This window comes from Propithecus coquereli, unplaced genomic scaffold (genome assembly GCF_000956105.1).
Source record: "Propithecus coquereli isolate 6110/MARCELLA unplaced genomic scaffold, Pcoq_1.0 Scaffold47, whole genome shotgun sequence".
Classification (NCBI taxonomy): domain Eukaryota; kingdom Metazoa; phylum Chordata; class Mammalia; order Primates; family Indriidae; genus Propithecus; species Propithecus coquereli.
This window is the reverse complement of record NW_012150507.1, coordinates 5,572,972-5,596,567: the sequence shown is the minus strand read 5'-3', so window position 1 is coordinate 5,596,567 and position 23,596 is coordinate 5,572,972. Positions and strand designations below refer to the sequence as shown.

Sequence of the window (23,596 nt, the reverse complement as noted above, 5' to 3'; positions counted from 1 at the left end):
CTGTACCAAGTAATACATGCTAAAGGGATATTTTGCTGAAGTCAAGTCTTTATTGCTATTAGTGTCAATACTGTGGAATATGTTAAGCTTTCTGGGGCATGTTTCCAATTTACAGACCCACAGAGGTTAGAACTGGAAGGGGCCTCATAGATTGTCCTATTCAATGGTTCTCAAACTCGAACCTGTGGCAGAATCACCTGGAGGGCTCTAAAAAACACAGATTACTGGCCTTACTGGAATTTGATTTATTAGATTTTGGGGGAGGAGGGGCTGATAATTTGCATTTCTAATTTCCCAGGTGATGCTGATGCTGCTTCACTTTGAGAACTACCGATTTAGTTTAACTGCTTCTTTTTAACCAGAAAAGCTAAATGACTTGTTCCTATGATCTTAGGTAATTGGTCTAAATATATATTGCTTTTCGATAATAGCCACTTATCTTTGTACTGTAGTTTTTAAGGTAGATTAAGTTAGACCAATTCCAAAGCCTTTCACAATTTCTTTAAGTAGCTCAGATGTAAATTTGAGATTTTAATGCCTTGTGATTATAGGCCACACTTGGAATCGCTTAGTTGTTGCAGTCAATTCTGGACTCAAGTTCCTTTTACAATCCTCATTGTTAAAGTTTAGTTTTATTATCCATGAGGAATATGAACAGATCCTTTCTTATTATAATAGCAGCTAACATTTTTGGGCTTTGTGCCAGGCACTGTGCTGTATTCTTTATGTGCGTAATCTTGTTTTAATCCCTGTAATAACACTGTAAGGTAGTTTCTTACCCTCGATTTTTTTTTTTTCAGATGAGTAAACTGAGACCTTAGCCTGAGGTCACGTGGCTAGCAAGGGACAGAGTCAGGGTTTGAGCCCAGGTGGTCCGGCTCCAGAGCCCATGTTGTTAATCAGAATGCTATTCGGCATTGTACCTGAATAGTTTTTAAAAATATAACACCGGACTTAGAGAAATTTTATAAATAATTGTAGGTGTTATTTGTGTACTCCTTGGAGAAAATTAAATTAGTTTAGAAAGACTTCATTATTTTGAAAATGAGATATGATCTTTATCATCGTTTGGATCCATATCACTGACAACAAGTAGAGACATCATCCACTGATTTTGAATCATGTTGCAGTTTGCTGTGACATTCAGTTAGTTTTAAACTTCTTTTACATATTAGTAACATTACCTAAACTAAGAGTGGATCTATAGACTTACCTGTTAGAAAAAGGAAATAATAAATTCCTAAGTCTAATATTTCACTGTAAATATATGCTAAAACCATTTCACTAAGATGATCTGAAATATTCTGAGTTGCAGAAAAGTCTAGGATATAAACTACCACCTGGGAAAATCTGGCAATCATCTAAATGTACCTTTTCCATGGCATCATATTAAAGCCGTTAGAAACATCTATCAAGGGATACTTTTTCAATTCCAGGTTTGAAACTCTGTTAAAAAATCTATTCACTTGGGAAAAGAATCACCCGGGCAGAATACTCCATCCTTATTAACCTAAGGAATTTCCACCTGTGTTTTGGATCAGTCCTAAGGGGTCTTTCGGTAGTTTTACTTTGAACTATGCTTCCCTCCATGTTTTTGAATGCTTATGTGGCAATAGGGCTTAATTTTTCTGTCATGTAAACTGCCTTTTTACCTCCCCTGCAGCGGGTCGAGGCTGGGGCGTGTCTATCATCATGATGTTCGGGTCTCCCAGCATCGTGTTGGAACACTTTGCCACAAGCAAGCTGTGTGTTCTCTGAAGTGGTCACCAGATGGCAGGCTGCTTTCCAGTGGCTGTAGTGACGGACTGCTGACAGTGTGGGCCCACGATCCAGGTGCCAGTGCACAGGGCCAGCCACTGAAAGTCATACCCCAACCTACAGCAGTCAAGGTAAGAAACCCAACAGCTGTCCAGGCTTCCTTTTACTCAGAGGCCATTGAATATCTTTCACAAATAAAAAGAAAACAAGTAAGCCAATATTTTGAGATTTTTCATCCTCCAGAATTTGTTTTGGATTTTGTCATCACCGTCCTGAAAGAAAATCCTGTTTATATACTCCCCATCCGATGGATTTTTTGGTTGTAGATGACTGAAACTGAAGTCAAGCTTGAGTTTAAGCAAGAAATTAACTTATGTTTTCATGTAACTGGGGAATCCTGGGTACATACAGCTGGTTTCAAATATTGGCTGGATGCAGGGCCTTGAATAACGTCCTCTGAGCCCAACTCTTTAGCTCTTGGCTCTGCCTGTCTCTGTTTAGTTTCATTCTTCCTTCGGATTTCATTTTGTAGACAGAATGGCTCTTGGCAGCTTTGGATTTAGATTCTCTTAGATGGGGGCTGGATAAGAAGTCATCTTTCCTTATAACTCAGGTGGAAAAGTGCCAGGGAGATTCTGGTCTGCCTTTGGTCACATTCTGGTCTCTCAGTTGGTAGTTTCAGCCAGAGAGATGGCACACTGATGGGCCTGGGTCACAAGCTCACACCCAAAAAAGGAAGGGTGCTGTAGAGGTAGACCAGTGCTCCACTGTGCTCCACATAATTGTTTATTTTTCTGAATTTTGAATTCTTATTCCTAGTACAAAAATCCATACTTTCCTTCTTGGACACCTTGGTGTCACAGATGTGTGTCTTGACTTCGATGTAGTCTCAGAATATTTATCATTCATAGAAAAAACAAATGGTTCTACCTTGTAACTATAAGCAAGTTTACCATAGAGTTTGATAACATAGGGTGGAATATATAGTGATTGCTGCTACTACATAATGTCTGGCTTGTGGCTTTTAATGTCTATAGGACATTGAGAATGATGTTAGGTCCAAATTCCCATTATTCATGACTCAGAAAAAAAAACTAGGAAAAAAGTATGGAAAATTGTCTGCAAAAAAAAATACAAAAACATAACAAAGCAAAATAAAACAAACAGATGAAAAACTCAAGCCAAGCAAAACAAGTTACCTTCTTTTTATTTTTTATTTTTTTGAGACAGGGTCTTGCCCTGTTGTCTACACTAGAGTGTAGTGGCACAATCATAGTCACTGTAACTTTGAGCTCCTGGGCTCAAGTAATCCTCCTGTCTCAGCCTCCTGAGTAGCTGAGATTATAGCCATGCACTCCCATGCATGGCTGGTTTTAAAATTTCATATAAAGATGGGGTCTCACTATGTTGCCCAGGATGATCTTGAACTCTTGGACTCAAGAGATTATCCCACCTTGGCCTCCTGAGGTGCTGGGATTATAGGAGTGAGCCACCGTGCCTGGCCAAGTTGCCTTCTTAGATGCCTTGTTGTTAAAAATACAATTAATTGGCCGGGCGTAGTGGCCCACGCCTGTAATCCTAGCACTCTGGGAGGCCGAGGTGGGTGGATCATTTGAGCTCAGGAGTTCGAGACCAGCCTGAGCAAGAGCGAGACCCCATCTCTACCAAAAATAGAAAGAAATTAGTTGGACAACTAAAAATATATAGAAAAAATTAGCCGGGCATGGTGGCGCATGCCTGTAGTCCCAGCTACTCGGGAGTCTGAGGCAGGAGGATTGCTTGAGCCCAGGGGTTTGAGGTTGCTGTGAGCTGGGCTGATGCCACGGCACTCTAGCCCGGGCAACAGAGCGAGACTCTGTCTCAAAAAAAAAAAAAATACAATTAATTGAGTTACTAAATGAAAGTCTTCTTCACTAAGAGTCTCTGGAAACAGGAGCAAGTCAAGCCTCCTGTCAGCTAATACCTAGGGCGTCACATGAGCAGTCACTGGTTACATCTCTACATTCAGCACCAGTTAACTGACTGGAGTAGCAGGATAGGACTTTAGAGGTTGACGTCTGTGTGATTCTTCTCATGGTGTAACTTCTAGTTTTGTCAAAATAGCTTATTTATAGTAAAAGCTATTTGGAAGTAGGGTATTTAAGAAAATGATCATTAATAAACATAAAAAATATTGAAATCCATCATGTGGTAAAACTGCGGTCCATGGACTCAGAGAAATTTCTAAGCTTCCTGAAACTGTATGCAAAATTTTGTGTTTTGTGAAATAGTCCTTTTCTCTCACTCAGTCCGAAGTGTAGCTGAATGATTATTTAAAAAAGAGTAGGTAACTGTAAAGTGTGATACATATATAGTATTTTATTTTGACTGAAAATACTATATTTACTATATTCATTAGACTGTACATTCATTCACCATGTAGGTCCCAGGCCTTTACTTTGAATGTAGGTTGGCTGATTAGAGTTCTTCATTGTCTTTCTTGTATGAACAATAATCATATTTTATTGTTTGAAATTTCTGTTTATATTATGTGCTCTGGTTGTCTATTGCTGTGCAACAAATGACTCCAAAACTTAGTGGCTTGAAACAACCACCATTTTATTATCTTTTGTGGTTTCCCTGGGTCAGGACTTTGGGAAAGGCTCATCTGAGCAGTTCTGGCCCAAAGTCTCTCATGAGGTTGCAGTCAGACAGGGAGGGAAGCTAAAAGTGCTGAAGGCTGGACCAGTTGTTGGCCAGGCAGTCATGCTCCCCTCTTCGTGTAATTCTGGAGCTTTTCAACACTGTCTGGGCTTCCTCATAACATGGTCACCTTAAGCTGGTTGGAGTTTGTGCCTCAGGGCAATAGGTTCAGTGCTTCAGAGAGCAAGGCGAAAGTGGCATCACCTTTTATAACTTAATTTCAGAAGTCACTTTTGCTGTATTCTGTGGTTACAAGCTAGTCACAAGTCCTTGATTTCAAGGGAGGGGAATTGGATTCTGCCTATTGATGGAGGGAACAGGCAAGGTTTAGAAGGACGTGTTGGGTGGGAGATATTGTTACAGCTATCTGAGGAAAATACAGTCTGCTACAGAATCTTTAGAGTGAGAGCCTAAAGCCACTTATGAAGCAATCAGAGTGCATAGTCCTTATAAATTTTCATAAAAATTTCCTAGTTTTTGATAGTTAATTCAGCCATTTCTGATTCAACATTCTCTTTTCAGGAACTAGCCTTTATAAAGAGCTTCCAAAATATTCCAACTTAGTTTTCATAGAAATAACAGTTGTCTTTAAGCCCAAATAAAGTAGCTGATTTAATCAAATATTCATGTGTAATTTGATTGAATCACACAATTATAATAACAAGTTCATCTGTCATAAACAGGTTTGGTAAAACACATTGGGCTCAACAAACTTATAGCTTTGTTAGTGGGAGCAGAAGTTTGGAGCCTTCTAGAGAATAGACTCCCAGCACGTTATGGGTAGGAGTAAATATGTTTTACAGAAGGAACGGAGAACTTTAGTAAATATAGCAAGTTGGTAAAATGAAGACTGGTGAAGAGAGCATCTACTATATATTCATATGTGTGTTTTTAAAAGATGGACTTGAACTTGTAAGGAAAGTGTTAATGTATAGGTATTTTAATGGCAAAAAAATTAAACAATTTACATGGGGCAAGTGCTACAGAAAAAAATGCATAGGAAAAAATTCATTCATGCTGATAAGAAAATAAATGAAAAATAAACCACCCTTATCTGTTTTATAAGTATCATTATTTCACTAGATGCAAAATAACACTTTTAACTTCAAGTAACCTGTAGCCAGGATGAAATTAGTATACTCATTTAACGCTGGTGTTGTAAAATGTTATACCTGTTTGGAAAACTTTGTGTCAACTCTACTGAACCTTGGAATTTACTTTAAAAAATTTGTCAGAAACAAAAGATATATAGAATATATTCATTACAGTGTTCTTTATAGGAGCAAACAACAAATAAAACACAAAAATATAAAAAAACTCTATTCTCCAAAGAAATGAACCCAACGCAAACCAAACCAAAATAAAATAAAAAACCAACATGGGTCCAACATTAGGATAACAAAAATTAATCAGCATACAAAACCTTGATGGAATATTATAGGATTGTTAAAAATGACAATTATAAAAAGTATATTAAAAGATGGAAAACTATAATTGGTGAAAACAACAGAAAAATTAAATAGTAAAAGCACTATGTTTGCTACTTAATAAAATATTTTTACATGCAGAATATACAAAAATGAAGGTATTTACTAGGATGATTAAAGATATACAGATAAATATAACTGAAGTATTCGTTAAAATGTTCTTTAAAGTGATTGTTACTAGTCATTTCAATGATTACTATAAATGTGTGATACTAAATCCTATTTTTCAAAGTTAACCATAATTCTAAATAAATAAAAGGCAATTTTATTTTCTGCAACATATTAGGATTTGAAATGCATGAGACTTTGAGCTGTGAATAGTCATGTATGGCTCTCTTTTCTCTGACCACTACCTGGAACCTAAGAACACATGTAGACAAACAAAGGCTATATTCCAGAACCAGATTCTACAGGTACATGTGAGCTACTTCAGCAGCAGATTTTTACTCTATACGATGTGTTGCATGTAGTTTTCGACTATCTTATTACATAATCTTTTTATGTTAAAAATATCCACAATCGTTATCATAATTTGAGGAGGAGTCCTTTTAGGTGCCTTCTCTTCCAGAAGTGACTTGTAGTCCCTGAGAAGTAATCTCTGGAGGGTGCAGGTCCAGGAGAGCTGCCCTGTCTGCAAACCTCTGGAACTTCTGCCTACCTGAGCGCATCACATTGACAACTACACATTCTCCGAGGCTGACCTGCCTGTGCTATTATTTGCAACTTTAAAGGCCATGGATTGGTGTCCCTGGCAGTCTGCAGTCCTTGCTGTTGGAGGAGGAATGAAGGACGGATGCTTACGCATCTTGGATTTAAATGCTGGGAAGAGCATCCAGACCCCAAGCACAAACTCACAGGTGAAGGTCTCCCCTGGAGTTCACTTTTATTCCAGTTTTCTAGAATTTTATAAAAATAATTTATGATAGAACATAGGACCCAAAGACTCCTCTCTTGGCCTACTGAATCCATAAGGAATATCAGTTCCCAAGAGTTTCTTTTTTCTATAATCTCTTCATCTGTGAGACCAAAGTTAATTTAATTTGTGTTTCCTTTTTTTCACATTTCCCTTCTTTCTCACCGCTGCTTTGACTGTGAAATTTGAGAATAGTCTGGCTATTCCTGGCCAATGACCACAGTTCACTTGAATTCTTTAGTTCATTGCGCCTAAGCCTATTTGTACACTTGGCCCTTTGTTGCCTTGGGATAAACTTTCCTAGAACTAATATAATTCCCATAACACCCTAACCCCACTGTACTGGAGGATGGGTTATGGACAGAGCTTACTGCCTACAATCAGTTAAATTACATTCATAATGAATCGGAAATTGCCATGTTCTCTATTTTTTGGTCATTATTACAGATTTGTTCCTTAATCTGGCTACCTAAGACAAAGGAAATTGCAACTGGCCAAGGTGCTCCTAAGAATGATGTGACTCTGTGGACCTGTCCCACTCTGTCCAGGTCAGGTGGGTTTTTTGGTAAGTAAACGGTGAGTAAAATGCTATGCCCCGATAGAAAAATGAGCCAGTGGAGGGAAAAGTCCCAAATGAAAGATTTTCTCCTTCTGGTTCTTTGAAGTATATATTTCATCAGAGGAAAAAGTCCTATGCCCAATATGCCTCATAGAGTGTATATTAATAGATGAATGTTTCTGAATTTGACTAAGATTGCTCATCACTCAAAACTGTCAAATCTGCTCTTCCTCACATATGTGTATGAATGATGCAGTGGGGATCTTGAGTAGTTTTTGAGCTGTGTTTTTGAACTCTGGAGTAAGCATCACAAACCATCTTACTGTGAAGGAAAGCCAGCAGTGCCAGCACATGTGGAGGACAGGGGGACCTGAAAGGGCGAGACAGTGTTACATGTGGGGAAGCCACTGCCGGCAGTGAGACTTCCCCTGTGAACCCCGCCCTCGTGAGGCAGACCGCTGGTCTTCCTTGCTTAGTCCTACAGACTTGTTCTGGATGCTTCTTGAGAGAAAGACCTCATGATGGGGAACAAGACCCAGGCTCTCCCTGGGGTCTTAAATCCTCTTAAGTGCCATCTGGAATGTCAAAGGTGGCCCAAGGGTGAGTGGGCATCTCCTCCCTAGCCCGGGAAACAGGAAGAGAGAAGTGGTGGTTGATGAAGGAACAGAGCCCTGACATCCAGTCTCTTGTAGACTCTGATTCTATATCCTGTCTTCTTCCCCTCTCCACTCACCTGGCCTCCTGGTCAACCCCTGTGATTTATTTATTCATTATCTACTTATGAAGCATGCACTATTATATATGCCAGGCACTTTTTGGGGTACTGGAGACACACAGGTGAATGAGAGAGACAATGTCCTTGCCCTCTTAGAACCTATGCTTCTGTGGCAGGAGATATACTGGAAACAAATATATACAATTTTAGGCAGTGATAATACCACAACTCTCTTCGGAGATTCTGAGAATGTTATTTGGCACCAAAAAAACACCCTTCTCAGATAGACTTCCTTCCTCTGCTGGTGGACCTCTGGTCAGCTGTGACATTGTGTGGTATGGTAAATAAGAACATAGGCAGGTCTTGACAGAGCCACTTTGGTGGCCAAGTATAGGTAGGTGTAGGAGGAGCGTAAGTTGATACTTTCCATGTTTTTAATCATAAGACATGCAATTCCCTGGACCTTTTCAAGTTAGAGAAATATTTTAAATTAAGCCTTAAATCCTGGGTTCCTCAAAAAACTACAATTCCAGTAGCTAGGCAGGACCTTGAGCTAGGTAGGGGCATGTGACAGATATTCGAATCATTTGGCTGATGCTTGGAATTGAGAATGAAGAATGTACTCAGCAGGTGCATTGCCTGCTTCTCTGGACTTAACATACTTTTAGTTTTAACTTCTTGTGAAATTTTTTCATTAATATTAGACAGAATTTCAAAGAGAACAATTAACCTTTTCTCCTCTTAAAACATTTATGGTTGAAGATGAGCTTACGTTCGAGCTCTTAGGTGCTAATTTCCATCTCTAACCCAGTAGTTTCTCCTACATACAGTATTTCCCGAAAGTGTCTAGCAGGATGGTTGTTATAAAAAAAGTCACGTGGTCAGATAAGTTTGGAAATTCTGGGTTGAACAAGAACAGATTTTATTTCTTTAGGACTTTTCAAAGGCTTGGATGTATTCGTATTATGTACATTGTACATCTGCAAGAGAAGGTTATAGCATTCAGCGTTTCCCAAACACAGTTGGGGAATCTTTTGTAGGGGGGCACTTGAGGTGCATGTTCCATGAGCACACTTTGGGGAGCATTGCTGTGTGGCATGGGACTGCTCAGTATTTAATTCCCACGTGTTTTCACTGTGAGTCCATGTGTCCACTGTGGGTGAAGGACAGCACTCTGGACGTCCACCCTGGTGACTGAGGTCTGGATCAGGTCTTCTAAATGGGGGGTTGTGACCCAGTGGATTATGAATGTAGTGAGTCAAGATCAGTATTAAAAAAATGAAATAGAATCCTATAGAATGAAAAAAATGGAAAAGTAGGTATTATTTTGTGAAACTTTTACTCTAATTATATAGTACCTATATGTGCGTACATATGGGTTTGCTACATAAAATGTAGTTTTGACTGTGGGTTGTGGTCAAAGAGTTTGGAAAAAGGCTATTCTAGATTCTGGTCATACCTTTACTAAGCCTCACCCTGTTAACCATAGTCATGATTCTCTGGGGGAAAATTTCAGTTAAAGAGGTCTCACCCACCTGACTACAGAAGAAAGGTAACTTATAATTTTTCCCACTTACTAAAGAATTATATTAATAATTTCTCAGCTTTCCAACAGGAGTACATAACTTCCTAGCTTACTGGTGAGATCTGGCCTTTGACTTGGTTTCGTCAGTTCATGGCACCTGTATCAATATGTAGTCTCATGTGGGACTATAGCTGCGTAAAGAAAACAAAACTTTCAACGCTTTCAGTGACAGTATTCTCGGAACTTGGAAATGTAAACCCTAAAAAAGAAACTTTGTCTGAGATAAAGATGGCATTTCCCATTATTAGTAAGTTAAGATCATCAATGTGACAGAAGAACTTCAAGAGTGGCTTTACTTCCTATCCAAATGCCATTTTCCTAAAAAGTTATAGAAGTAGCTATACAATTTTTAATTCAAGATAGTTTTCAAAGCATGCTTTAGAAAAAAATTAGGATTATTTTTCCTGTTATTTCTTTTTCCTCTTTCTCTTCTTCATTTTAACATAAAAGAAATAAGACATATTTATCACCCATTATATTTATTAAATAGTGTTTTCTTTCTTAGGTTTAATTTAAAAGCATTAGTATAATGTTCTATATTTATCCTTTTTTTTTTTGGAGTGCAGTGGCTATTCACAAACTCGGTCATAGTCCACTAAAGCTCTGAACTCCTGGGCTCAAACAGTCCTCCTGAGTAGCTGGGACTACAGGTGTGTGCCACTGAACTTGGCTTCTGTTTATCCTTTTAAAACAACTAAATCCAGTTGCTTTTCATTTTTTTAAAAAAAATAATGGATAGTGGCCTTCAGTAAAAAAGAGATTATTGTTCTGAGTTTGGAGCATGGTCTAAATGGTTAGAGCATTGAATTGAATCCTAGTTCTGGTTCTGTCATTAATTCGCTGGGTGACCTTGGGCATAGACATTTGATATCTCTAAATCTGTGTCTTCACCTATAAAATCAGGGGGCTGCATTTTATCTATGAATCTAAACTTCTTTATGTACCAACACATCCAGGGCCAATCCAATGTCCCCTTGGGGGCACCTCTTACTGGTGTGTGTGCACATAGGAGAGCACTGGGAGTCATGTGTGTAGATGGAGAAAGCCTCCAAGTGTCTAAGATATGTCTCCTTCAGGAGTGGAATAGTGTTTTTACACTCCTTTCTGCTGAGAACCTTGTATTAGAGTACAAGATCATTTCTGAAATTCCAGCTCTCAACTGAGTTGTGAGCAGTACGGGTCCTCTGAGGAGCTGACCACCCATCTTGTTCGATTTTAGTTGTGCCCCCAAATATCTACCCATTCAAAATCTTATCTGACCTCCTTCCCGCCCATATTCTCCTACTCCCAGCCTCGTTTCGGGGAGTCAGCTTCATCTATTTTGCCCTAAAGTTTTCAGCAGTAAAGTCACTGTTGGAATAGGCCAGGTTTTGCAAACCATTTTCCAAGGAACACCAGTCCCTTGAGATGCTCAAGTCAAAAGGACACTGTGGTCAAATCAGTCTGAGCAGTGGTGCCTTTTGTGGCCTCATCTCCAAAACGTTTACAATGCATGCAGTAGTCTTAAATAAAGTCCTAAAATAAAGACGTGCCGAAATAAGGAAATGTGTTCAATTTTCTTAACCCAAAGCTCCCAAATTAATGTGAACATGAAATACTCTTTTCATTTTTAATACCTATTAACCTCATGTAGAACTGGTGTAAGACAACAGGAAGGGTATTGTCTGTAGAATTTTCTAAGCGAGACTCACATGTGCTTTGTGGGAGAGCTTTTTAGGTCTTTTTTCATTAGGCTGCATCAGTTTGTTTGATTAGTTCCCTGAAACCTGGGTCCTAAGGGGATGGCTTTTGGGGGAGGGTGGGCTGGGTGCCAGGAGCACAGCTCTGGCATTCCTGGCTGCGGGTGGATTAGAGAGGACAGGACTGAGAACAGTGTGGGGCATGAGTAGTGTAGAAGACTGAGAAATGGTCTCCCAAAACATATCCACGTCAAATCCCTGGAACCTAGGAATGGGACCTTATTTGGAAAAGTTACATTTCCAGATGTAATTAAGTTAAGGATCTTGAGATGAGATCATCCTGGATTATCCAGCTGGGCCCTAAATCCAATGACAAGTGTCCTTATAAGAGACACACAGAGAACAGACACACGCAAGAGGAGGCGATGTGACCACGGAGGCAAAGACTGGAGTGACGTGGCCACAAAGCAAATATTGCCAACAGCTGCCAGGGACCAGAAGAGGCCAGGCACAGAGTTCCCTCTAGAGCCTCCCGAGGGAGCGCAGCCCTGCGGACCCCTTGATTTCAGACTTCCCAGCTCCAGAACTGTGAGAGAATCCATTTCTGCTGTTTTCAGCCGCCCAGTTTGTGGTCCTTTGTTATGGCAGCCACAGGATGCTGGTAGGGTTGGGGGTGGGGGAAGAACCCTGAAGGGGAGACACTGAAGAGACCCCTCAGCCACAGGAGAGTGCGCCCCAGCCAGCGCTGACTGGTGTGTGCCAGCAGGGCTCAGGAGGAGCGGGCTCTGAACCTGCTGGCTGTGGGAAGGCCTTTATCCTGGGACAGCAACAGCCCTTGTCATGCGGAAGGAATATGAACTGTCTTTCCCTCTTCCCGCAGGCCACGGAGGCAGAGTGCTGCACCTGGCTTTGAGTCCAGACCAGACCCGGGTGTTTTCTGCTGCAGCTGATGGGACAGCCTCTGTGTGGACTTGCTAGTAGTCACCCAGCCCTGCTAAGTTTGTCTCCTTGTTTCTAAGTGAGGATAATAACGTTGGCGTGTCTTCTCCATGGGACTGTCATGAGCACTGAGCAAGACGCAGTGCCCTTCCTGATGTGAATGCGCCTTCTCATCTTCTTGCTAGGTTACTTTGTTCCCTCCGCTTCCTCCCATTGCGTTTCCCAGAGACTGTCTTTGACTTCTTTTCTTCTCTCTCTGCTCTCCTCCTCCTCTTCCTCTTCTTCCTCTTCTCTCTCTTTCAAGACTCATCTTCATGTCTTTATTCAGAATAATATCTATAGCAAAGGTTTCTACTTTTTCCCCATCTGACTTTTCTCCCAAACTCCAGCCTCATATTTCTGACTGCCTCTGGATATTTCCTTTTGAGATCCTTTCCTGGCTTTAGCTCAATCTCAATACATTGAAAACACAACTCATTCACTCAAAAAACACTTATTAAATTCCTACTGTCACTCAGGGAGCCTCCTGATTACTCTGCTCCATGCGCCTCGGTTCACCCCATGCTCTTTTCTTTTGTTTCTCCTAGTCATGTCCTGAGTACCTGATGGCCCATCTGTTGTAACTGCCTCCTAGCTGGTCCTCCTGTCTTTAATCTTTGGTCTCACACCACCGCTGGGTCAAGCCTCTAAAAGCATAGTGCTGATCCTCAGTGCCCTGCTTATAAACTCAGTGACACCCCGTTACCTAAACCCTTTGGCCTCCATCTCTGGAGTCCTGAGCCCAGGACCTGGAGTTCAGGGACTTGCTCTTGCCTTGGATCTGCCATAAACAGGCTGTGTAACCTTGGATGTGTCGCAGCATCTGCGAGAATAGGAATTTGGATTTGATCACTGCTAAGGTTCCATCAGGCTTGATCAGTCCACTGCTCTGTCTTGTTAGTGTTAATCCCCGCTCATCTCCTACATTAACCTTTGGCTAAGTCTGGTGATTTCTTGCCTTGATACCTTTCTTGGAGCTTTTCTTCTAATCTGGAATTCTTGCTCCTCTCTCCCTTTTCTTTACACATCTGTACAAGTCCTAACCTCTCTAGGAAGTGTTTTGAGATGATGTTACCTGGGTTTGAATTCTTGGCATTAGTCTGTATCACCTATTTGATATTAATATACTATCGTAGTTGTTTTAAAAAATATTTTATTACTGTGTGAATCTCTGGTTATTCTGGTTTTAACATGTTTGTTATGGGAGTTCAGGGAGCATGCATTATACTTTTTCATGCTTCTTAGAATGTTTTGTACATGCCAGATAATAAATACTGGTTAATTTTTCTTTTTGCTTTGTCATAAAACATGTTTTACCAATCTATACCCATTCCCTTATGCCACCCAAATCCATAAAACAAAACAAAAGCTTTGATAATTCAAAAGTGGAATAGTATATACAAGGGGAATTAGAACTCTTCTGTAAATTAGTGTTAATTTGTCAATGAATTTTTTTTCTTTGCCCTGTTTTTTAAATTTAGAAAATCTGCTTGGTAGTGCTAGTAATTTTTATTTTAGAAAATTTTAGGCAACTGAAAGCTATAAATGTGATACTTTTCTGCAATGCGCATTCTTCTTTAAGCTAATGGTTTTAATTTGCTCTTCTTAATTAGCCAGCTATAAACTCTAGCAAAATGTTTAGAAGAAAATGAGCAAGATGATTAGATCATTTCCAGAGTCCCCCACCATTCTGTTCTGGGGACTTCTGTCTTAACACTCTCATGACACTGTATCATGATCAAAGGCCACGTCTCTCAGTACTGCTATGTGAACAAGGGGCTCTCACTTAAGAAAAATATTAATGTATCTTTTACCTACTATTAGTTTTGATGGGAAATTTGGGATACGGTTCTCATAAAGAAAAAAAAATAAACTTCCAGATAATACCCAAAACAGAAGCCTTGAATACAACTGATTTTTTAATTTTGTAATTTAAAAATTTTTATTGAGTAATAATTCACATGAAGTACATAAACCTTAAGTTTATAGCTTTTAAAATAGATTTTTAAATAGATAACCATGTAACCACCATCCAGATCAAGACATGAACATCTCTTGCACCCTAAAAGGATCCCTTGTGCCTACTCCCAGTCGACACTCCCGTTATTCTACCCTCTGTAACCATGGATTGGTTTTTCCTTATGCCAACTTTAGATAAATTGAATCATACTGAAATGGAAGATTGGAAAATTCCACTAAAGTGGAATTCTTAGAAATTCTAATTCTACTACCGAGCTTTCTCCCTTGCGATCCTCACCTGGGCCCCCTCCTCCCCTGCGCCACCCCCCCTCCACCACAGCCACCCTCATAAATCACCTGTAGCAATTAGTGTACCAGGCTGTGAAGTAACTTAGGACACTGCCTCACTAAAGTTAACCCTGTTGTAATCGTGCCCCTCCTCCTTAAGCAGAGTATATAAAAGACTGCAATGCTCTTTGGTGTTCAGAATTTGGGGATAGCAAAAATCCCTCTGGGCCTGCCGGCGAAAAAGTATGAAACCTGTTTTGCCGGATCTCTGAGTGTGCGTCTCGGTCTATTCTCAGTCAGCCCTGCCTTAACAGTACCATTTATATTTCTTTTTTGTCTCACTTCTTTTACTCAACATTGTGTTGCACATAACTATAGTTTGTTTTTTTCATTTCTATGTAATATTTTATTGTATGAATGTATAACAATTGTTTATCTGTTTTATTGTGGATGGATATTTATTTCCAGTTTTGACTTACAACAATAGAGATGCTGTGCACATTCTTGAACACATCTTTGGTGGACAAAAGCACTTACTGCTGTTTAGTATACACCCAGGAGTGGAATTGCCAGGTCATAGAATATGTGGATGTTGAGTTTTAGTGGACACCACCAATTTTCCTAAGAAGTTGTGCTAATTTAAACTTTCACAAGCAATGAATGAGGGTTCCATACAACTACCTTTGAAATGGAGTTCAAAATCTGTAATAAATATTGCTAATAGGGAATATTCCATCCTTTTACTGTAGTTAAAATCCTAACTAGGAATTAGAGATTATAGCAAATATCTAAAATATCATCCTAGTGACTCTCTTTGGGCCTCTCTTTTAGATATTAGCACCAGACCTCACTTTGCAGTATAAGGGTTCTCATCCCTGACAGTATATTAGAATCACTGGGGAGCTGATATAAAAAGTACTACATCCAGAGTCCCACCAAATACCATTTAAATCAGAATCTCTAGCGGTGAGGTCTGGGCATTGGTAATTTTAAAGAACTTGGTGAGTCTAATTGTTGTTAAAATCACAAGGGGCTTTTGGCCTGGGTTCAGTTGCTCAACACACAAAAGATTCAATTATTGAGACAACCAGGAATGCCAGGAAGAAAGGAATTTTTAGTAGGACAGATCTGTTGGGAGAATGTGAGAAGCTGTCTGAAATCCCACTGCCTGACTAAAGGAGATCAAGTGCTTTTAAAGGTGTGGCCACGTGTCTTGGGGCAGGGCCGGTGGAGGTGTAACTAACAAGGGGCTGGGTGCATTGAGGGCAGGTTGTGGGGGAGGTGAATCTTGGCTCAGGAAGTCTGCCCAGCAGCCTTCAGAATGTTAGCTCCTGGCCAGGGGAGGTGGCTCACGCCTGTAATCCTAGCACTCTGGGAGGCCGAGGCAGGAGGATTGCTTGAGGTCAGGAGTTGGAGACCAGCCTGAGAAAGAGCAAGAGCAAGACCCCATCTTTACTAAAAATATTAATAGAAAAATTAGCCGGGCATTGTGGCGTGTGCTTGTAGTACCAGCTACTCAGGAGGGAGGCTGAGGCAAGAGGATCCCTTGAGCCCAGGAATTTGAGGTTGTAGTGAGCTATGATGACACCACTGCACTCTACCCACTGCACTTCTCACAACGGTACAGAGGGAGGCCCTGTCTCAAAGAAAAAAAAGAATGTCAGCTCCTTTGTCTTGCAGAAAACCCACCATTTCTGAGAAGCAACTCAAAAGGTCAAGTAGAAGGGAGAGGATTATAAAAAAACATATAGGGATTATTGAAATTTGTTCATGGGGCTAGTTACATAATGAGCAGCCATGGTTGAAAGCCAATGTACTAGTATTTTAGTCAGTTTTTAAGCTATGCTCCTTCCTTCATCTTAAGAGGCTGTCTCTTGGTGTTGTATGTTCTTGGTTCGGATGTATATTATGTATGTATATGTGTGTATGTGTATATATGTGTATATACATATATATGTGTGTATATATAAAATATATATATGATATATATAAAAAATTGGTATTCCTAAAGGGACTGATAGAAATGGAAGGAATCTGTTCATATAATCATATCTTGAAGTGACTGCTGGGCTGATAACTATCTACTAAATTCAATATGCTTAAAAAACCATTTGGGAGGCTTTTTCCAAAGAAAATATTCTGGACACAATTCAACACTCCCTCCCTACTATGGGATGGCAGCCACTGTGATCACCACATTGATTGGACCTACTCAGGCTTGAGGACAAGGAGAACTGAGAAACCACCTAGGTAGTCCAAGGCTTAAATGTAAGGTACTGAGAAAGAAGGCTGACTTGCTTTTGTATGATTTTCTTGGCTGGCCAAGCACTTTATTTGTATCCCCCAGAATTTTAATTTCTATTCCTTGCCTGCCTTTGGAAAATACGGTAAAGTATTTCTTGTTTCTATTTGTCCCATAGACTCAAGTTCTTGCTTGAATAGCAAGCGTTGATGTGGAACAATGGCCTTGGAAGGACAGACGGTTTCTTTCAATCCAAATGCTCCAGACTGGCTGTTTCTGTCTCCTGCATAATTGCTGAGCCCTTTACTGTACTTATTATTAGACGACCCGAACTTAGAGTCACTCGCACTGGGCCCCATGGTAGCGAGGTGAATAATTCGGGAAGGATTCCCATGTCACTTGACACATGGATGACACTGGGACATTGGTTCCCTTAACCTCCCCTTTGCATTATCCACAGGGTTGCCATATGATTCTGCTTCACTTTGCCAGTGGAGATCTATCTGACCACAAAAGTTATAGGAGGAAAACAGGTACAGTCACACAAAATGATTTCACACAAAATGATTTTACTTCTGAAAAGACAAAGAAGTGACAGCAAATGAAACAAAATGCAGTTATCTAAACTGCCCGTTTCATAGTCTTGATTATCCAGTTGAGGTGTTTCTTTGAGAGAAGAGTATAGACTCCAGGCCCCCGAGGGTTTCCGCATTGCTGTGGAAGGCCAAAGGCAGTGATGCCTCGGGGAACACCCCCACATACCAAAGGGCTCCCAGAGTCTCCCTGGGGGAAAAAAGAGGGTGGGGTGAGGTCAGTGTCAAGCATTAACCTGAGCTAAATGGAAGACATGCTGCAGCCTTGAATGTGGAGTTAAGACCAAACTTGACAATTAAAAATTAGTGCTTAAAAAATCAAAATGTTTGGAAATATTTTAATATTTTTGAATTGGCTCACCGGTTTATGAACCAGTGAAACTTGTTTATGTTGTCCACTAATTTTGAGACTGATTCTCTGCTTTCCGAAAGGAAAGCTTCCTGTTTATCTGTCATTTTCTCAAAATGCTTAGTAACACAAGGGGTAAAATAGTCAAATGCAGATGGTATATTGAGGCAAATGTTAAAAACAATGTTTTCTGGTTCCTCCAGCAGATTCTTTTCTTTCCAAAGAAACAAAACCAAAGCAATCCCTTTCAGGCAAAAGTTAGCCTTACGAATGTAGGAAATTAATGTAGGGATAAGGCAGAAAAAGAAGGTCAAGAGAGCCTAAGTGCAGACATTTTGGCCGATACCAGACCGTAGGCACCCTGAGCAAGGAAGTCGTCAGCAGGTCACTGGCCCGGGACCACCCAAGGATGGATGAATTACTAAGCCGATGCCTTACAAACTGTTTATGCTTACCCTTCCATGACAGCAGTTTATGATTAACCTTTATGGCCTGACCACAAGTTTTTGAACGTATAAAAATGTTACCATTGTCCCATAAGGGGGTCCTCCTCTGCTTGGGAAAGGACCTCTACTCTGTCTGTGGAGTAGGATCTATTATTGTCTGTCTTTCTCTCAATAAACTTCCTTTGCTATTTGGCTCACTCTTGAATTCTTTCCTGTGCGAAGCCAAGAACCCACTTGTCGAATTCAGGGGGCTTTCCTCCCTTCATTGGGACACCCCCTGCATCAAAATAAGGAACCATCTGAGAACCTGGGGTCCTCCCTGGACAGGTATATTTCTCCTGCCTGTTATAGTGCCTGGCATTTGCAGAATTAGTCCTTTAGGTTTAATTCATCAATAGCCAATTCCAGGGCTATTGAGAGGACAGGGAAGGATCGCTAAGCTTCAGTGGTAGGGGTGGCTGGTGGGAGGGGACTAGCATCTTGGGACGCTGCCATGGCTTCAGCATGCTGTACACGGCTTCCAAAAGCATGAAGGTTCTGGCTTCCTTCCTGGGTGCCTAGAGTGGTGGATAGGGGAGGGAAGAGGTGAAGGAGGGCAAAGAAGAGAAAGTAGAAGGTGCTGAAGACAAATGTCATCTTTTTCTGGGCTTTGGCTAGTTTTGGTCCTGAAGGCAAGACATAGTTTCAGGGAAGAACAGAGAACTTTGGATCTCTCAATCTCTAATAACTCGCAGACCGTGCACACTGCACACTCCTTCTCTTCGGGTAATAATACTCTATAGGATCTTTAGGAAAAATGAGAAATGACAAGGTAATATTCAGAGCTTAAAAATCTGTGAAATGTTTCTTCTACTTTTGCCTTTAAGTAGAGCCCTGTCCCACCCTTCTCGGGGGACTCTGGGATGGAGGCTTGCACATTCTCTAGTGTGAGTCATATTTGGAAGTTGTTTACTGGGGATTAAGCTAAATTCTAGGAAGCTATGGAATCTGGCCTGAGGTCCTCAGCCAGAGGAGGAGGTGCACTGAGAGGGGAAAGGGTACTGAAGGCCCTTGAGGACTCCTGACTTCAGCTCTTCTGAGTTTGTATATCTTCAAGTTTGGATCTCTATATGTTAGTATGAAAAATGATAAAAAAAAAAAACCCATTGCTTCTCAGTGGTTTTTGATATAAAATCGGGAAGATATAGGTCAACTCATACACTAGCAGTGAACTTCTTATTTTTGATTAATGACTCACTTGAGCCGAGCACATTAATTTACTTGACTGGGATTTTGTCAACCTTCTTCCAAAAAGCTCTAGGATCCTGTAGAAGCCAGTGCCATGACAAGACAAAGCATGGCGCTACATTTTTTGTACCTGTGTGACTTACTCCAACAGCTAAAATGTGGGATCTTATTTTACTTACATTACATGAGTCTTTTCCACCATTTTGGCTTCCAGCACAAAGCATATTCTGTCCAATCACAGGATTAAAATTATAATGCTTTTGATCATTGCAGATTTTTCTGTCTATGATGGTGACGTTGACTTCTTGCAGAGTATCAGATGGAGGGGACCTGTTGCGAATCTTCCCCCACCCTGCAACTCGACATATGGTTCCTGGTTTCACGTCAACTCCCGTTTTAGGTAGACGAATGATAGCCACATTTTTGTTAATTATTGCTTTTTTGTGCAGCTGTTGGAAGACAAGCATAAAGAATTAATAGGATGAGATAAATATTAACCTTTTAACTTAAATTCTAGCCCAAACTTCAGGGTACCCTTATGTGAGTTTGTAACAATAGGGGCACTGATAGAAGGTTTTTATGTAGGTGGGCAGATTGTAGGAGGTTCTATGATTTTCAAGAAGACAATTAAAGGTACATACCTGTAAAAGTTTAAGATCACCCTCATGTGTGTCCAGGTCATAGCATGGGAAGGGAAACTCTTTCTTAACGAACATTATCTGTTTTTCTGGCTCCTTATTGGTTTTTGAGTGAGCCCCAAGAATGACCTGGGACTTTTTATTCCTGAGAACAGACACAACGCTATTTACTGGGTTCATTCTTTTAATTAGGAGCTGAGCATATTATGTGCTGATCAGTTTCATTGTCCCATTTGTAAATATGGAGATAGAGATACTTTTTGTAGCTCAGAAAGAAAATGTGTGCTTTCAAGAGTGAAAGTAATATGTTTATGAATGCATTCTCATTCTCATTCTCGCCACCATCAGCTTATTTATAAAGAGCTAAACTAGGTTCATTGAAAAACAAAGGAGAGGATAACATGGCAGCAAAGCCAAGTCTTGAGCTTTTCTCCCCACTCCCCCTTGTTTAGCTGCGATGGAGAACACTAGAAAACAAAGGTCTCAGTAGTCCAGAGACAGAAGCCAAAAGCAGTGGATAGTTCTAAAGTAGTGCACTGAAGGGATCTTTGTAAGAGAACAACAAACTCATCTTGAATGGGAAAACTTTCAGAAACAGATTGGTCAGTGGAGGACCCAATTTGCATGGTTTTGAGTATGTATATGCTGGGGGGACAGTGGTCTAAGGAGGGGTTCAAGAGTCTTTCTTTCTCTTACTCCATGCTAAAGGTTCATTTTGATTAACAAAATTAAAATGCTCTGTGATGTACTAATGATTAAGGCTATCATCATTCACAACCTAGTACGAACTACACCAACCAGATATTCATGCTGCTGTTTTTCCATGACACTAGTGGAGCCTAGTCTCACTTAAGACAAGATATCACATGGGCCTCTCAAATATGTACAACTGTTATATATCCATAAAAATAAATAACTTAATTAAAAAATAAAAGAAAAAGACATTAGAACAGTGCTTTCCAGTGGATCACACTTTGATGGTGAAACATCCTATAAATATTCACTGTCCATTATGGTAGCCACTAGCCACACATGACTACTGAGGACTTAAAAGCTTGCCTACTGTGGCTGAGGAAGTAAATTTGAAATTTTATTTAACTTTAATTTAAATTTATATAGCTACATGTAGCTAGTGGCTATCATATTGGACAGCCCAGGTTCAGAGGCTTGATTTAGGGAGTGGAGAAAAGATCAAGACTGGGAAGAGGTTTGAAGGTTGACAGGAGGGAAGAGCTGGCTGAAGGTGTGAGAGGAAGTCACTAAGGGCTAAGGCAGGCATTGGAAACGAGCTCTCTCTACTTGACGGTTGTACCCAGGCCTCTGAGGGGGCACTGAAAGTTTTACCCTTCCATGTTGTGGCTAATTCTATTTGGTCACGCAGTCATGACCAGAAGCAAAGTTTTGCAGCACCTGTGCCCGATGGCTCTAGCTGACGTACAGAAAGGGCTCGTGGGTGCTGCTTCCTCATTGGCCTGATTCTTTGTGACAAGTCTGGGCTTAAGTTCTTTTGGGCTAAAGCAAGTGCCCAGAGACTTAGTGATGTAAAAATACATGTGAACCTCTTGTGATTTTAGTGGGATTTACACTTTTTATTAATGTTTTCCCAAATTATAATATCTTCACAAACATTTTTTTAAAAACTCAGGCACTTACAGTTGACAGTGAGCTGCAGTCAATACCCAGTCTCGTGCAATCAAAGCGCCAGCACAGATGTTATCTTTGCTAATGTTAAGTAGGACCATGTAGGGTCTTGAATGAGGAATTACTTCATGTCCTCCAACAATTTTCACACAGGCATCTGTTTAATAGAAAAAGGCAAATCAGATTGGTGCCCACGCCAAAGAGCTTGCTATAGAACCATGTTTGCAAGACTGGTCATGCTGTTCGTGCTTGGAGATGAAGCCTGGATGACAGCATTTTCCCCTCCTTTTACTCGATGTAGACCTTCGGACATCTGAATGTCAATCCTATTCCTGTTGGACTCTGAGACGATCTTGCTCTTCTGCCCACAGAAGCGATGCCATTGGCCGTTCCTTTTCACCCCAAGCCCTTGCAAAATCGCAGCTTACAAACGGATATCAGCACCTTTTAGCTCTGACCCTACCATGAGTCCTTTGGTTATTGTGAGAATTTTGGTTATTAAACTGCACTGTCCTCACTTGTAAATTGAGAAAATAACATCTATCACACCTCAGGCTCCCTGGCAGTCTCCAGACAAAAGCAAATGGTTTAATCCAGGGTCTTTTCCAATGAGGTAGGGGAAGGGAGGAGGGAAGATGTTAAGAGTAGAGAATTCTGCCTTAGTAAAATTTCCTTTATGATAGACTGGGAGTAGAGACCCATTGTTAGAGAACAAGGAGAACTAGATAGAGGTAAATCACATGCTGGTGGAGAGGACCTTGTGTCTTTGGGATATACTCTCAGCTCTCCACTTTCTACACCAGATGTTCTTGGATTCTCCTAAAATATTTCCCCCCACCATCAGCTGAAGTTCATGTTTTCTTGATCACGGCACAGTGCCTTCTATTCCATCATTAAGGCTAACTCACTGCCAAATTCACGGAAAGATGTGAATGAAAATGAAAGAGGGACCACAAGGTCTCTGCTTTCCAGAAGGGAGCCAGGAGGGAGAAATTCTAGACTCTAGAAATAAAAAGGTAAGGAATTTATAGAAACCAAAACAACTTCACTCACATCCCAATTTTTCCTAGGGTGAGTCATATATAGATAGATTACAAAGGTGCATTTTGGGGCTTTCTGGGCTTCAGAGTTCATAAACCCAATAAAACACTCCCTTTTGCAGAGTTCTGTTTGTTTGGTGAGCACATTTACCCACCTCAGAAATAAGTCCACACTTCCTGCAAACAACCACAACTTAGAAGGGTCTGGGCTAGGGTTTGGAGTAGGTGGGAAGCTTTTAAAAACTAGAAATTCCTGGTCCCTACCAAGAATTAAATCACAATTTCTGAGGTTGGAGCTACAATGTCAGTATTTTTTCAAAGTCCCCAAGATTATTCGATTGTGTAGGAAGCTGAGAGCACTGGCCCGGAGCGCCCAGCTTTGCTTGGCTGTTGTCTGATCCCTTTAGGGACCCACATTGCTCTCTCTGAACGCAGGAAACAAAAAGGAGCAGAGCAACTTGCCTTTGTTGTTTCCTTTGAAGCAAAGATATGGTTGGCTTTTTCATCTGCTCTGTTTTCACTGTTATGGAAGATTTAATATACCTGAATATAGTCATACAATGCCATGCTTACAACATGCCTACCCTTTCTTCCAAATGTCTTACAGCCTTGTTATTTTAACATTTCTTCTCATTTTTAGGTGCAAGATAAACCAGAGAACTTCTTTGGGAATTCCTGGCAAGATAGGTTATTACCTAAGCCAGGGGTCTGCAACCTAAGGTGAGTTGTATAATTATTTCATTATATATTATAATGCAGTAATAGAATAATAATAGAAATAAAGTGCACAATAAATGTAATGTGCTTGAATCTTCCT

General features: G+C 40.5%; 2 protein-coding genes across 2 annotated transcripts in view; one reads left to right on the top strand and one right to left on the bottom strand.

Moving 5' to 3' along the window:
* CDC20B (cell division cycle 20B) overlaps window positions 1-12,940 on the top strand; it is an 84,512-nt gene extending 71,572 nt beyond the window's left edge. Inside the window, exons 8-12 of the mRNA XM_012655264.1 lie at window positions 1,664-1,889; window positions 6,659-6,784; window positions 7,288-7,405; window positions 12,259-12,341; window positions 12,905-12,940. Of these exons, the coding sequence (XP_012510718.1) occupies window positions 1,664-1,889; window positions 6,659-6,784; window positions 7,288-7,405; window positions 12,259-12,341; window positions 12,905-12,940 (589 nt within the window). The remainder of the gene's footprint in view (window positions 1-1,663; window positions 1,890-6,658; window positions 6,785-7,287; window positions 7,406-12,258; window positions 12,342-12,904) is intronic.
* A 4,488-nt stretch (window positions 12,941-17,428) lies between these two features.
* GZMA (granzyme A (granzyme 1, cytotoxic T-lymphocyte-associated serine esterase 3)) overlaps window positions 17,429-23,596 on the bottom strand; it is a 13,926-nt gene continuing 7,758 nt past the window's right edge. Inside the window, exons 2-5 of the mRNA XM_012655281.1 lie at window positions 21,752-21,896; window positions 20,102-20,243; window positions 19,640-19,909; window positions 17,429-17,628 (exon numbers count right to left, since the gene is read on the bottom strand). Of these exons, the coding sequence (XP_012510735.1) occupies window positions 17,467-17,628; window positions 19,640-19,909; window positions 20,102-20,243; window positions 21,752-21,896 (719 nt within the window). The 3' untranslated portion in view covers window positions 17,429-17,466. The remainder of the gene's footprint in view (window positions 17,629-19,639; window positions 19,910-20,101; window positions 20,244-21,751; window positions 21,897-23,596) is intronic.